The sequence below is a fragment of the Papio anubis genome, chromosome 6 (genome assembly GCF_008728515.1).
Source record: "Papio anubis isolate 15944 chromosome 6, Panubis1.0, whole genome shotgun sequence".
Lineage (NCBI taxonomy): Eukaryota > Metazoa > Chordata > Mammalia > Primates > Cercopithecidae > Papio > Papio anubis.
The window spans coordinates 45,318,736-45,333,514 of NC_044981.1; the positions used below are offsets into that span (position 1 = coordinate 45,318,736).

At 39.4% G+C, this 14,779-nt stretch overlaps 1 protein-coding gene across 1 annotated transcript in view; it reads right to left on the reverse strand.

Moving 5' to 3' along the window:
* Positions 1 to 9,714: 9,714 nt before the first annotated feature.
* The window catches only part of ADGRF1 (adhesion G protein-coupled receptor F1), a 43,649-nt gene continuing 38,584 nt past the window's right edge, over positions 9,715 to 14,779 (reverse strand). Inside the window, exons 14-15 of the mRNA XM_021937353.2 lie at positions 12,628 to 12,694; positions 9,715 to 12,284 (exon numbers count right to left, since the gene is read on the reverse strand). Coding sequence (XP_021793045.1) covers positions 12,229 to 12,284; positions 12,628 to 12,694 — 123 coding nt within the window. The 3' untranslated portion in view covers positions 9,715 to 12,228. The remainder of the gene's footprint in view (positions 12,285 to 12,627; positions 12,695 to 14,779) is intronic.

The following is a 14,779-nucleotide window of genomic DNA, read 5'->3' on the forward strand; positions in this document are numbered from 1 at the left end:
GTAACACACAACCCCTCTCAGCACCTGCAACACCAGGATAAGGAAAGTGAATATACATTTGGGGGAGGCAGAGTGGAGAAAAGAAGAGGCCACAAAAAGATATCTGAGGCTGATGACTAGTCTTCCCTAAAGTAAAAATATAAAAGGCGGAGGGACAGATGGGCTAGTATAAGATTGCAATTTAGGAACCCAAAAGTTCTGTAGACTTGGAAATGTCCTAAGTAAAAGTAATACTAATAGTTTTTTGATATATTTTAAAAGCCTATTTTATATTAACAAGGAAAAAATAATTAGAAGTGTATTTGGGTTTATAGTTCTTCAGTATCATTCTGTTAAAAGCCTTATTTTCCCTGAGCTATTTTTCTTTCCACTTGTCAAGGGTCACTTTCTTCTTCATAAGCCCCTGTAGTCCTTCCCCTTACCTTTAAATGACATTTTCTTTTTTTTTATTGATACATAATAGTTATACATATTTATGGTGCGCATCTGATATTTTGATACATTCATATAATGTGTAATGGTTCCATCAGGGTAATTGGGATATTCATCACCTCGGGCATTTATAATTTCTATTTATTGGGAACATTTCAAATCTTCTTTTCTAGCTGTTTTGAAATACACAGTAAATTATTGTTAACAATCACCTTATTGTGCTACCAAACACTAGAACTTCCATTCCTTCTATCCAACTATATTTTTGTACACATTAACTAACCTTTCTTCATCCCTGTTCCCCCTTCCCAGTCTCTGGTAGCCATCATCCCTCTCCACCTCGATGAGATCAACTTTTTTAAGTATGAGTGAGAACATGCAATCTTTTTCTTTCTGTGCCTGGCATATTTTGCTTGATATAATGTTCTATAGTTCCATCCATATCCCTGCAAATGGCAGAATTTCATTCTTCTGGATCACATAGTAGATTTATTTGAAATTTTTTGAGGAACTTCCACAGTGTTTTCCAGAGTGGCTCTACTAATTTGCATTTCTATCAGCAGTGCACTAACATTCCCCTTTTTCAGCATCCTCACCAGTATTTGTTACTTGTTGTCTTTTTAATAATAGCCATTTTTAACTACGGTCCGATGATATCTCATTGTGGTATTGATTTGCATTTTCCTAATGATTGCTGTTATTTAGCAGTTTTTCATATGCCTGTTGGCCATTTGTATGTCTTTTTCTATAAAACTGAACAGGCATTTCCTAAGCCGTCTGGATAGAATACCCTTATAGGAATGTTTTGCCTGGAAAATCCATGGCCCACTGACCATACTTTTACAAATTTGGGCTTATTTTTTCTTCTGAAAAAGAGAAAGTAAAAAGAAAATTACCGATTGCCTATCATATTACAGGCACCAAACAAGCTGCTTTACCTTTACCTCCATTTAGGTTTCCAAAGAACCCTGCACGGTAAATGTCATCTTTCTCATTTTACAAATAAAAAGGAGTAAGATGGCCTGTCCGAGGTGGTCAATAACAGAATTGAGGTTTGAACTCTGTCTATTGTCCCCAAAGACTGTGTTTTCCTCTATGCACATTGCTTTTCAGTAGTAATGATGTTCTATAGAATTCATGCTTTATTATTAACATTAGTGTCATTAATGTAAATAACAGCCACCATTTGTTGAATGTTTAGTAAATAGCAGTATCCTAAGAATTTTCAGGCTTCTCTCGTGTACTTTCAACAATAACTTTACAGATGAAGTAACCAAACTTTTGTAATGTAACCAAGTTAATATGGTAAGTGTTGGAAGCAGGCCTCAAACCCATAACTTTCTTAACAGTTCTATTACATTTTCTAGAATGCTACCACCCAGCATTAATCACTTCTCTGCTCACATCATTACCAAGACTTTGTTGCTTACTGATGCTCACGGAAGTGTTGTCCATAGAAAATAAGATGGAAACAAGTCCTCACCCCCACCCCCTACTCTCCAGCATAAGGGAGGCTTCCCAGCCCTGCTGATCCTAATCTCCAGCCCTTGGTCTCTAACATTCCCTATCTCAGTGGTTCCCAAATTTAAGCATGCACTAGAGTCACTAAAGAGTTTGCTAAAATAACAGGTCTCTGGGCTCTGCTCTGGAGTTTCTAATTCAGAAGGTCTGGGGAGAAGTCCAAGAACTGGCATTTCTAATAAGTTCTAGGTGACGCTGATGCTGCTGGCTGGGGAATACTCCCTGAGAACGATTCTCTGATCTAAGAGAAAGCAGGCTATGAGCAATTCATATGACGCAGACTTTCATATGTAAACAATTGTCAGCAGAAATGATAGAAGTGATTTCACGAATGTGACTTTTTAATTTCACCCTTTTAAAATTAGTTATTGGGGAAAGGGTGGCTACATAACATTTCCCACAATGTGGTGAAATAGAAGACAGATGGGGCTGGCTCTCCTGCCCAGCCTACCTCAGGAAGAGAGAGTCACATTATCACCAGCACCAGGCAAAGCTTTCATGCTGCGAAGAATTATCCTTGGCAGTGCCCAGCAGCATGTTGTCATGGAATTCACAGCTGCCTTGCCCATGCCCTGTTCAGGGATATGGCTGAGATCTAAGAACCAGGAAACCTTATCCACAAATCCAGTGTGTCCCTTGGCAGAACATCACACTGAGGAACTCCTTTGCTCTGGTTTCGAGCATCGGGTCAGAATTCCAAAGGGATGTTGCCTCCCATTTGGTTGGCATAATGTAGCTGTTGGCAATGCTTTATCTACAATTTCTATCCAGCAAGATAAGGTCTTGCCAAACCCATTTGGGCTGGTATTCTTCAGTGATAAATTTCTCTTCTCCCAACGTGATACTCATGAGGAGACCCAGAATTATAGAAAGTCAGAGATAGAAGAGACCTTTAAGCTTATCTAATGAATGTGGATCTGTGGTTTTACAGATGGGACACTGAAATGCAGAGAGACAACAGGAAGAAGCTAGACCCCAAGCCTCCCAAGGACTCCCTGTCCCACAGAAAAATCTCCCCATTTCCCCACAGGAGCCAATCAAGGAAATACAACTAGGCACGTTTGGTTAAGATCAAGCCAGGTGAAATGTGGACCCCCTATAGGAGAATTCATGGTAATCAGTGAACTAGGGAACTCTTCCCCTATCACTTCTTTTAGTTCTTTGCTCCAGTTTCACCCCTCCTCCAGTTTGCCCAGGTTAGCAGGAGACTCTCAGATAAAGGGTATGGAAAAATTACCTCATGGCATGGTGTTAAGAATGTTATGCTGTTAAAAGACAGCCCCAGTGTACAATTTCTCTCCAGAAGGGATACATGTCTATGGATAAAATATGGTCTGTTGCTGCTTCACAAGGTGAGGTCAGTGGGGAGACTTTCCAAACAAGGGAGGAGAGCTTGCTAAGGTAAGCCTGGGCCACGGTGGTGAAGGCTGAGGAGTTAACTGCAAAGCAGCCCTGAGCTTTCCAGGCCAACCCCTGGGGACCTTGTAAATCTCTGTTCTGCATTCAAGTCACTGTTTTATGTTTGTTTGCTTTATTTTGTTCCCTCTACCTTAAGACCTGGGGTACAAAGTGGAATCTGTAAACAGTTTTATGTAATTCATCCATGGAAGTGGAGCTCTAGGCTGACAAAACTATGCAAAATTTTCCAGACTCTTTCTTCCCAAAGTAAGAAGTGAATCCAAAAAGCACAGAATATTTCTAATCTATTTTTCAAGCCACATATTTGAATTAACTCTGTTTTGCCCAAGGTATCCAAGGTATAACCTTTTGATACGACTCAAATATTAAAAAAAAAATCCACCAAAAACACTGTTTTTCTAGCAGATGAAAATCCCGTGCCACCCATGGCTAATTCCCGCTTTGCTTAAAGCGGTCTTCAATGTTTACCAGCACACTTGGGCATAAACCCAGGAAACAGAGGCATTGTTTGCCATCAGGAAACAGAGCTATTATAGTCACAGATTCCTAATCTCTTTTATTATACAAACCAAAGCAGCAACAATGCCGATTGCCCCTAATTAGAGTGGTGAGATTAAAACGTCTTTTGCACCCTCAAATTTGAGAGTGAATTTCAGGTATATTTAAGCTTTAAGGAAGCTGTCCACGATTTATTTCTCGGTCGAAGCCTGCCCCCTGAAGTTTGATAAGGGTAATTACAATATAGGCCTACTGCCTTCTTACAAAATGCAAATTGTCTTTCCACAGAAGAACCACTTGAGGTTGTCGCAAAATGGCTAGGTATTGATGGAATGTATATCAAAATAATAACAGCTATTTATGACAAACCCACAGCCAATATCATACTGAATGGGCAAAAATTGGAAGCATTCCCTTTGAAAACCGGCACAAGACAAGGTGCCCTCTCTCAACACTCCTATTCAACATAGTGTTGGAAGTTCTGGCCAGGGCAATAAGGCAAGAGAAAGAAAGAAAGGGTATTCAGGCAGGGGAAAAGGAAGTCAAATTGTCCCTGTTTGCAGTTGACATGACTGTATATTTAGAAAACCCCATCATCTCAGCCCAAACCCTCCTTAAGCTGATAAGCAACTTCAGCAAAAACTCAGGATACAAAATCAATGTGCAAAAATCACAAGCATTCCTATACACCAATAACACCAATAACAGACAAACAGAGAGCCAAATCATGAGTGAACTCCCATTCACAATTACTACAAAGAGAACAAAATACCTAGGAATCCAACTTAAAGAGATGTGAAGGACCTCTTCAAGGAGAAATACATGCCACTGCTCAACAAAATAAAAGAGGACACCAACAAATGGAAGAACATTCCATGCTCATGGGTAGGAAGAATCAATATAGTGAAAATGGCCATACTGCCCAAGGTATTTTATAGATTCAATGCCATCCCCATCAAGCTATCAATAACTTTCTTCACAGAACTGGAAAAGAAAAACTACTTCAAAGTTCATATAGAATCATAAAAAAGCTTGCATTGCCAAGACAATCCTAAGCAAAAAGAACAAAACTGGAGGCATCACGTTACCTGACTTCAAACTATGCTACAAGACTACAGTAACCAAAACAGCATGGTACTGGTACCAAAACAGATATATAGACCAATGGAACAGAACAGAGGCCTCAGAAGTAACACTACACATCTACAACCATCTGATCTTTGACAAACCTGACAAAAACAAGAAATGGGAAAAGGAATCCCTATTTAATAAATGGTGCTGGGAAAACTGGCTAGCCATATGTAGAAAGCTGAAACTGGATCCCTTCCTTACACCTTATACAAAAATTAATTCAAGATGGATTAAAGACTTAAATTTTAGACCTAAAACCATAAAAATCCTAGAAGAAAACCTAGGCAATACCATTCAGGACATAGGCATGGGCAAGGACTTCACGACTAAAACACCAAAAGCAATGAAAACAAAAGCCAAAATAGACAAATGGAATCTACTTAATGATTTGGTGATCATTAAAAGGTCAGGAAACAATAGATGCTGGAGAGGACATGGAGAAATAGGAACGCTTTTACACTGTTAGTGGGAGTGTAAATTAGTTCAACCATTGTGGAAGACAGCGTGGCGATTCCTCAAGGATCTAGAACTAGAAATACCTTTTGACCCAGCAATCCCATTACTGGGTATAAACCCAGAGGATTATAAATCATACTACTATACAGACATATGCACATGTATGTTTATTGCAGCACTATTCACAATAGCAAAGACTTGGAACCAATCCAAATGTCCATCAATGATAGACTGGATTAAGAAAATGTGGCACATTGGCCAGGCGTGGTGGCTCACGCTTGTAATACCAGCACTTTGGGAGGCCAAGGCAGGCGGATCATTTGAGGTCGAAAGTTTGAGACCAGTCTGACCAACATGGAGAAATCCCGTCTCTACTAAAAATACCAAATTAGCCCGCCATGGTTGCCCATGCCTGTATGTCAGCTACTCGGGAGGTTGAGGCAGGAAGATTGCTTGAACCCAAGAGGTGGAGGTTGCGGTGAGCCAAGATCATGCCATTGCACTCCAGCCTGGGCAACAAAGGCAAAACTCCATCTCAAAAAAAACAAAAAAGAAAAGAAAGAAAATATGGCACATATACATCATGGAACACTATGCAGCCATAAAAGGATGAGTTCATGTCCTTTGCAGGGACGTGGATGAAGCTGGAAACCATCATTCTCAGTAAACTATCCCAAGGACAGAACACCAAACATCCCACATTCTCACTCACAGGTGGGAACTGAACAATGAGAACATTTGGACACAGGACAGGGAACATCACACATCGGGGCCTGTCGGGGGCTGAGGGGGTGGGGCAGGGATAGCATTAGGAGAAATACCTAATGTAAATAACGAGTTGATGGGTGCAGCAAACCAACATGGCACATGTATACCTATGTATCAAACCTGCACATTGTGCACATGTACCCTAGAACTTAAAGTAAAACAAATAAACAAACAAATAAATAAACAAAGAACAAAGATTTATCGGGGTGTCCAATCTTTTGCCTTCTCTGGGCCACACTGGAATAAGAAGAATTGTCTTGGGCCATACATAAAATACGCGAACACTAACGATAGCTGATGAGCTTTAAAAAAAAAAATCCCAAAAAAGTCACAATGTTTTAAGAAAGTTTATGAATTTATTTTGGGCTACATTCAAACCTGTCCTCAGCCACATGCGGCCTGCGGGCAGAGGGTTGAACAAGCTTGATTTAGATATCTTTTGCCATCCTCTCCCCCACCAAAACACTCCCTGGTCTCCACCTTCTCAATATAGTTACATTGTTATTAGTTTGGTTATATCAAAATCATTTCACATTATTGAGATTGTTTATATTCTATTAATAGCTGAGCTAGGTAGTAAGCTTGGTTTTTTTTTCTTTTCTGTACAGCTTTTTCTTTCTGTTAGATGTCATATTATTTTCTTTTTACTTGCTGGAATATATGTGTTCTAATCAAAATTCATCCCCAAACTCTCCTTCCCTAGTAAGTAAACCTCTTCTAAATAACACTCAGATGCATTGTTTTTCTTTTTCTGAGCAATATCCTCTGAAGATCCAGCCTGGATCTCCCCTGTAGCTGCTGTCTGGGAAGTTCCCTTTATCGCCATCAGAAAGATTCTGTTCCCTCTGCTTCCTCTTCTGTTACATCCTTTGTTTTGGTGGGGCCATGTCTTCATCCTTCTGGGTTTACTTCCACATGTGGCGTGGCACATTCCTCGACAGTTTTGAGGAAAGGGAGCATTGGAAGGAAATTTATTGAAAACTTCCACACATAAAAATATCTTTATTCTTCTTCACATTTGTTGCTTCTAGGTTGCAATCATTTCTCCTCAACATTTTAATGGGTATTCTTCATTGTTTTCTAGCTTATAATATTACTGTGTAGAGTTCTGATAATATTCTGGTTTTTGAGCTTTTGTATAAAACCTGTTTTTTTTCCCTCTCTGAAAGTGTTCAGGTCTTTTTTTTGTCTCCTGTGATCCGAAATTTTGCAAAGATGTGTCTAACTATGGTTTTACTTTCATCCATCCTACTGAGAATTTGATGGGCAATTTCAATAGAGAATATGATGTTTCTTAGTGATCAACATTTTTTCTCCATTTATTTATTTAATGCCCTTCCTTCTGCTTCTTTCCTCTTTATTTTCTGCAAAATGTACTCAAGTTTTGAAACTCTTGGTCTTGTCCTCTAGTCCTCTCTTTTCTAATTTACATCCATTTTTCTTTAATTCTACTTTCTAGATCATTTCCTCAACTTTATCTTCCAATCCTTCTATTGAAGCATTTTATTAATGATGTTTTAAATTTCAAAGGTATCTTTTGGTTGTCTGTGTGTTCCTTGTTACAACACTTACTTTATAGAGGCAATATCCTGCTTGAGGATAAAACTGATTGTCTCTTAAGTCTCCTGCCTTCTAGTATGATTTTCTCTCCTAATTTGTATTTCTCTGTTTGTTTCTTCATTGTTCTAGGTGAGCTTATACCACAGGACTCAAGGTGAGACCACACTGCCTCTCTCTGCATTTTACTTTTTTCTTTTTGGCCTCTGTGTTTAATACTGGAAGCTTTTGTAAAGTACTTTAACGATTCTAGACTGTTTGCTTTTATTTCAGACTGAGACACTAAAAAGCTGATTTGATGGTTGGATTGTCTGTGTATTAGGTGAGGTATGAGGACTCTTGGCCTTCCTGTAGCATGATTACCTGGAAAAATAATTCCTTAGCGAAGTTCAAAGTCAGTATCTTCAGTGTTTCCTCCTGTTATAATCAGATCCTCCAGAGATGCCTATTCAAACTTGACATGGGTTGGTTGTGTCCGTACCCAAATCTCATCTTACATTGTAGCTCCCATAATTCTCATGTGTTGTGGGAGGAACCCAGTGGGAGATACTTGAATGATGGAGGCAGTTTCCCCCATACTGTTCTCATGGTAGTAAATAAGTCTCACAAGATTTGGTGGTTTTACAAGGGGAAACCCCTTTCATATCGTTTTCACTCCCTCTCTTGCCCGCTGCCATGTAAGAAGTCCCTTTGCTCCTCCTTTGTCTTCCACCATGATTGTGAGGCCTCCATAGCTATGTGGAACTGTGGTTCCATTAAACCTATTTTTAAAAAATAAATTACCCAGTCTTAGGTATGTGTTTATCAGCAGCATGAGAATGGACTCTTGGGTTAAAAATGTAAGACTTGCTGCCATTGTTATATGTTAACTTTCACTAAACCTTTTGTTTTCAGGATGGGAAACCCTCTACCAACTGATTCTGGTGTCTCTCAGTCCCAATATCCCATCTTTTCCCATATCTCCATATAATCTACTAGTAGGATGAAGGAAAGGACATTTGCTTGGCTACTTGGAATTAGAGAGGTACCTAGGGGACCAGCTGCTTCCTAAATTGGACTTGAATCAACTCTACTATTCAGTCCCATATTCACCCAACTTCTTATGGTACCTAGTGCTGTGAAATGTTGAGTCTCTTGGGGGATTCTGCAGTGTAAAGTAGGTTGCTTCTTGTTTTTTTTCCCCCACTGCTTGCTTAATATTTAACTTTCTCAGGTCTTCTAAGTCAGTTCATCCCAGCCCACCTGCTTTCCAAAGTTGTGTTGCTGTTATCTCTTCTCTCGTTCCCTATCTGTGGAATTTCATGTCTGTGACCTCCAGTGATCCCTCCCTCCTGGTGTTCACACCTTTTGAAATGCCCTCCCCTTGATTGTGGCCAGGACCTGTGACTTGGTTCTAACCTCTGAAATATGGCAAAAGTTATGGGTTGTCACTCTCCTAATTATCTTACATTATACAAGACGCTGTCTTAAAAGCAGACGGGAGTTAGAGACTCTCCTTGCAGGCTTAATGTTGTAAGTGGCCAAGTTGGAAAAGCCCATGTGGCAAAAAAAATATGGGTGGCCTCTAGGGTCTGAGGATGGACTCTAGCCAATCGTCAGCAAAAAGCCACCATTCTCATTCCCACAACCACAAGGGAACAAGTTCTGCCAACAACCTTAATCAGGTGGAAGTGAATTCTTCCCCACCTGAGCCTCCAGATGACATAACAGTCCATCCAGTACCTTGATGACAGCCTTGTGTAACCCTGAGCAAAGCACAAGCTTAGCTGTGCATGGAATCCATCCACGACCACTTTGAGATAATAAATGTGTGTTGCTTTAAGCTGCTGAGTTTGCCGCAATTTTGTATGCAGCAGTAGAAAACTATCATAATAGAAATGGAATAAACTATTATAATAGAAAACACAGTAATAGAAAATTAATACAATGCCATTCACTTTTTTACTATTTTATTGTTGTTTTAGTAGCATTTTGAGGTGAATGTATGCATAATCAGTCAATTAGACAAGCATACACATACATGATATCTGGTCAAACTTTTTTGTCTCTCATCATCCTCATAAAATTTATTCAGTGGGAAAAGCTTTTTCTTCCATCAGATACATTCCAGTTATACACCAACATACTCAGGTAAGAGCAACATTTTGGTCATTTTAAATAGTTTGGTAATTATGACTCCCAGTCTCCTATACTAAGAAGAAACAACAATAATTTAGTACTAAATTTTCCTTCCCTCCCCAACTGAGTCTTGTGTTGAGTTGCCTACTTGCACTAGCGCATCTTCCCTTGCTGGTTGACATTTTTGCTAAGCTTTTCTTCCTTTCCTTCCACCCCACCTTGGGCACTGAGGTTTCTGGCCTCCCCTTCCCAAAGGTCCCAGAAAAAAAGAAATTTGTCTTATGAGATAGGGCCACCTTCACGTGGTTTCAGGGTTCTCTGGATAGTAATTGTGTATAATAAGAGAGAGAGCATTCAAGAACTCCCACAGAAATTCTCATAGCCTTGACTTCTCATCTTTAGCCTGTGCAGATTCTTTTGTATTCCAGATGGTCATTTGTGACTCCTTCCTCATCCCACAATCTGGCTTCACCTTCACTTCTTGATGCGGGTTCCCTCCATCTCTTTGGGCAACCCCATCAGAGAAGACCTAAAAGAGCCCCATGCTGACCTTCACTCTTGCATGTCTCACCATGGTTCATGGGAAACATACATCCATTGCCCTGACAAACACTAGACGTGCAGGCTAGTCTCAACACAGAACCCATTCAGGGCTCTACTACCAGAGCTGTGGCCACAATTCTAGGCAAGGATCAGAGTTCCGTCAATCATGCACCCTAATTGTTGTGGTTCCATAGAAAGCTATCTGAGAAATCTTCTCTCACTAAATTTGAGGTCAAGGAGCAGACATTCCTCCTTCTCTCAGTTTTGGGGGTAGGTAGAGTGAGAAGGCTCATAGAGCAGTTTTCTGCGAGGAAATCTTTCTCTTAAAATTCTCTGTTGCCTCTTGTATTTATTTGTGGGGTGTAGAACCATCTGACTGGTCCTCAGTCATTTCCTTTGAACATCTCACTTTCATATTTCATACGTGCTGCACCTTGGTGCCTTGTGGAAATCTAACGTTGAATTTCTTTTAGGTATGCTTATTTAATTGACCACCACTAACTAGAAGTTCCCCCAGCTGTCTTTATTTGCATCGCATGAAGGCTTTCCATGTCAGGAGGCTAAGAGACACTCCTTAAGCCTCTCAAAACAGCAAGGATGAATCAAAGGTTTGGGTTCCTCTGGGCACTATGGTCAGGGCTGAAACTCAGGTAGGTGAGCCAAATATGATGGAAGTATGGAAGAGAAATGTTGCTTCACGTAGTATCAACTCCTGCTGCTCTATATGTCATCCAAAACTGGCACTGGCCATACAAGAAAATAACTTCCACAAAGTGCCTATGGTGTATTATGAAAGAAAATAAGGATGTTTTAAGGTACCTCCCTGGAAGCTGACGACCAAATTCTCCCTTAATTTCTCTCTTACATAGAATTCTGGGAGTGGTGAACTGTGTAACTGACCTCATAAAGATTTACTAGAGCCGTAGGTAATTTTCAAGGCTTTTATTGGCTGTAGAAATGGTCTGGGAGACAAAAGTCCTAAAAATCCCCAATTCCCCTTAACTGACTTCACAATCTTTGGCAAGTCACTTTACCTCTCTGAGCCCCCATGCCCTCATCTCTGCACTAGGTCTGCCTTGACACTTCGGTTTGCAGGGTGTGGGACCAGATGAAAGTGCCTTGTAAACTGAAAAATGCCACATTACATATCAAATCACATTATTATACTTTCTGATAAATGGTTACAAAGCTATCTGAAATGGAAGTTTTCATTTTATTTCTGAATAACTTTCAATGTTAAGTGATAGAACCTAAAAAGCAAAAGCAAACATAAAATTCAACTAAAAGATTTGAAAGACAAATTTTTTTTCTCTAGGAAATTTGCACTAATAACTTTTCCCCACGCCCCCCAACCAGTAATTTTTTAACAAGAAAATGAACATGGCCTATTAATTTATCTAAAGCTATTTCATAAAATTTTCTTACTTCAATCCAGATTATTGGAAATGGCATGTGAACAGTGCTGTTTTATGAAAATAGAAACCATATTTATGGTCAAGGTACAACTGATACAATTTCCAACAAAACCTGCTTTTCTGCATTTATGGAGCACTTTCTTTGAATCAAATCACATGGAAATAAATCTTCTTTTCATTTAATTGCAGACAAAAGGGAGCAGTAATGAAACCACTGAGACATTCTTGTTTTATTCCCAGACCCCTAAATCAGAAAACCCGATCGAATACTGAGCATAATTTCTTCATTGACATTTATCTCTAAATGTCAAGTTGTTTTGAAAATTTTTTCTTGATTTTATGGTTCCTTGCCTTATTCAGTTGAGAAAAACTAAGTTAGCATGATGTCGTTGGAGGAATCTCCAGTATGAGAAAATGCATAATGGCCTGAAGGGGAAAAAGAGGATAATAATTATTGCTACTCTGTTGAAATCCCCTCAAGGCCTCAATGATCAATGCCACAGATTTATATAATGTCAAACTGGGGAAATAGAGATAATTTGTGATGACCTTACATAAAGATACTCTCTGGTTCTCCATGAGCATCAAGTCGCCTACATTGTTCCGTCAGCCCTGAGCACAGCCCAGATGAACTCTGAAAACATGGCTGGCTGATAATCCCACACCTCTCACATGAATTTCTTAGATGTTGCCATTGAAGTTTCTTCATATGGTACACTCATATTCTCTTTTCACACCTTTTATAACCTTTGGTTTAACTGTAACTCACCTTTGTTTTTCAGTGGGTTGAAAAGATTTGAGAATTTGGATTTGGCAGATAAATCTGATGAGTTTTGCTGTACAAAAGAAAAATGAGTTATTTGGATGTTAACAGCATTCTTTTATTGTTGGTCTGTATTTCCTGACTTCCTAATGTCATTAATGATTCTTTATTCCATTTTCATAGGTGTTATTCTCTTTTCAAGAATTTAGAATGGTTACTTTCTCACTTTCTTCTGCTTTAATCTATTTAAAATGCCTAAAAATTTATTTCCAAGTGAATACTGTGTTCCTGTATATTTTTGCAACTTCTAACAACAAACTAAAAAACAATTTTAAAGGTGGCGTTATCCCTTTCCATGTCTATGCTTACATTTCTTTGGATCACATTTGTTAATAGAAGAGAAACCCATGGAGGAAAAACAGTGCTCCTACTAAAAATGGCTCCCAGTAAAGCTTTGTTTTACTCTTGCTCATCTTAGCTCTCAAACCTACTTGTGAATGACACTTTGGTCATTATTACAGAGGCTATATAGAGTTCAATAATTTAAAAGCTGAATTATCAAATTAAGTAAAATATTTGAAACAAAAAGCATGTACTTATTGGGAAAGATAAAAGTGTTTACATACGTTATACATTTTTCCACTCATTAGTTCATCATTCATTTGTCCATTAATTTACCATCTCATATTGAATGCCTTTGTGTGCCAGATGCTGTTCTAGGCACTGGGAATATTGGAAGGAAAAAATTTCATTCCCTGCTATAGTCTATGCCACGAGGAAACCAAACCAAGGTGGGAAAAACATGTTCTTATAATATTCAGTAGATAGACCAGTGATAGTTTTTCAATTTTCACTGCTATTAAGGCACACTGAGCTCTGAAAAAAAAAAAGCCACAAAAATAAGAATTAAAAAGATTTGAAACTTTCAAAGCAAAATAATTAATTTCCTGGAATTCAGGACTCAGCAAACATTTAATGCTATAACCCTTAAAAAAAATCGTAAGGTCTGGGATCATGGCACTTAAAATTGCATCCTGTACCATTTGGAGATAGGAATCTTAGGTTGCAACATACTCAACATGCTTCCCTGTGGTCTGGGAAGAAGCAGCCTCTTCAGGTTTGTGAAGTTATATGGGTGAAAGCAGTTGGCCAAATAACGGGCTCTGAGTTACTGGAAGTCAGATATAGGTCTGTAAATCTATTCTTTGTGGAGGGGGATCTGTCAAGGCCACCAGAGTCTGTGTCTTGAAGAATAGTTACAGAGAACATGCCTAGGGACAATGGAGGGTCAAGACAGGGGCCTGAGCATGGAGAGGATTTGGGGTCCATACAATGTGCTGTGGCTTGAAGGATGGTCTTTGCTGAGACTATTGCTAGCTCCTCTTTCATTCCCTTCAGTCAACTATCATAGTCTCACTTAACCCTTTCAACCAATTGCCAATGAGAAAATCTTTGAATCCACCTATGACGTGGAAGCCCTCCTGACCCTACTTCAAGTTGTCCCATCTTTCCAGACTGAACCAATATATACCTCACATGTACTGACTGATGTTTATGTCTCCCTAAAATGTATAAAATCAAGCTGTAATCCTCCCATCTTGGGCATACATTCTCAGAACCTCCTGAGGCTGTATCATGGCTCATGATCCTGAACCTTGGCAAATAAACTTCTAAATTGATTGAGACCTGTCTCAGATACCTTTTCAGTTCGAATCCCAATCTATTCATGTTGCTCCTCCTGCATCAGTATGGTATTTCCTGTGCCAAGCCAAGCAGCTAATGCCTCCATCTTCAATCCAGCCATTCCCTCTGTCTTCCCAGAAGTCCTCTTCTGCCCATTATCCTCTTCTGCCCATTATCCTTGCTCTCTCTCTCTCATTTTTCAGAGTCTCTCTTCACTGGCTCACCCCTCCCAACATACGAACTTGTCACATCCTGGCAACTTCAACTGTAGCCTATCACTACTGTCCTGGGTCTACGTCTGGTTAGCACTCTCACTGATTTTGCTCACCAGCGAATTTCTTGGCAGGAATATTCATTAAGTGTTATCTCTTTCTCACCTTCTCATCATCTATCATCTGGGGTCCTTGGGGTCCTGCTTTTTCATTCAAACTCTCTAAGAAAATTATGAATGCACATATTTTCTTCTTGAAAAAAA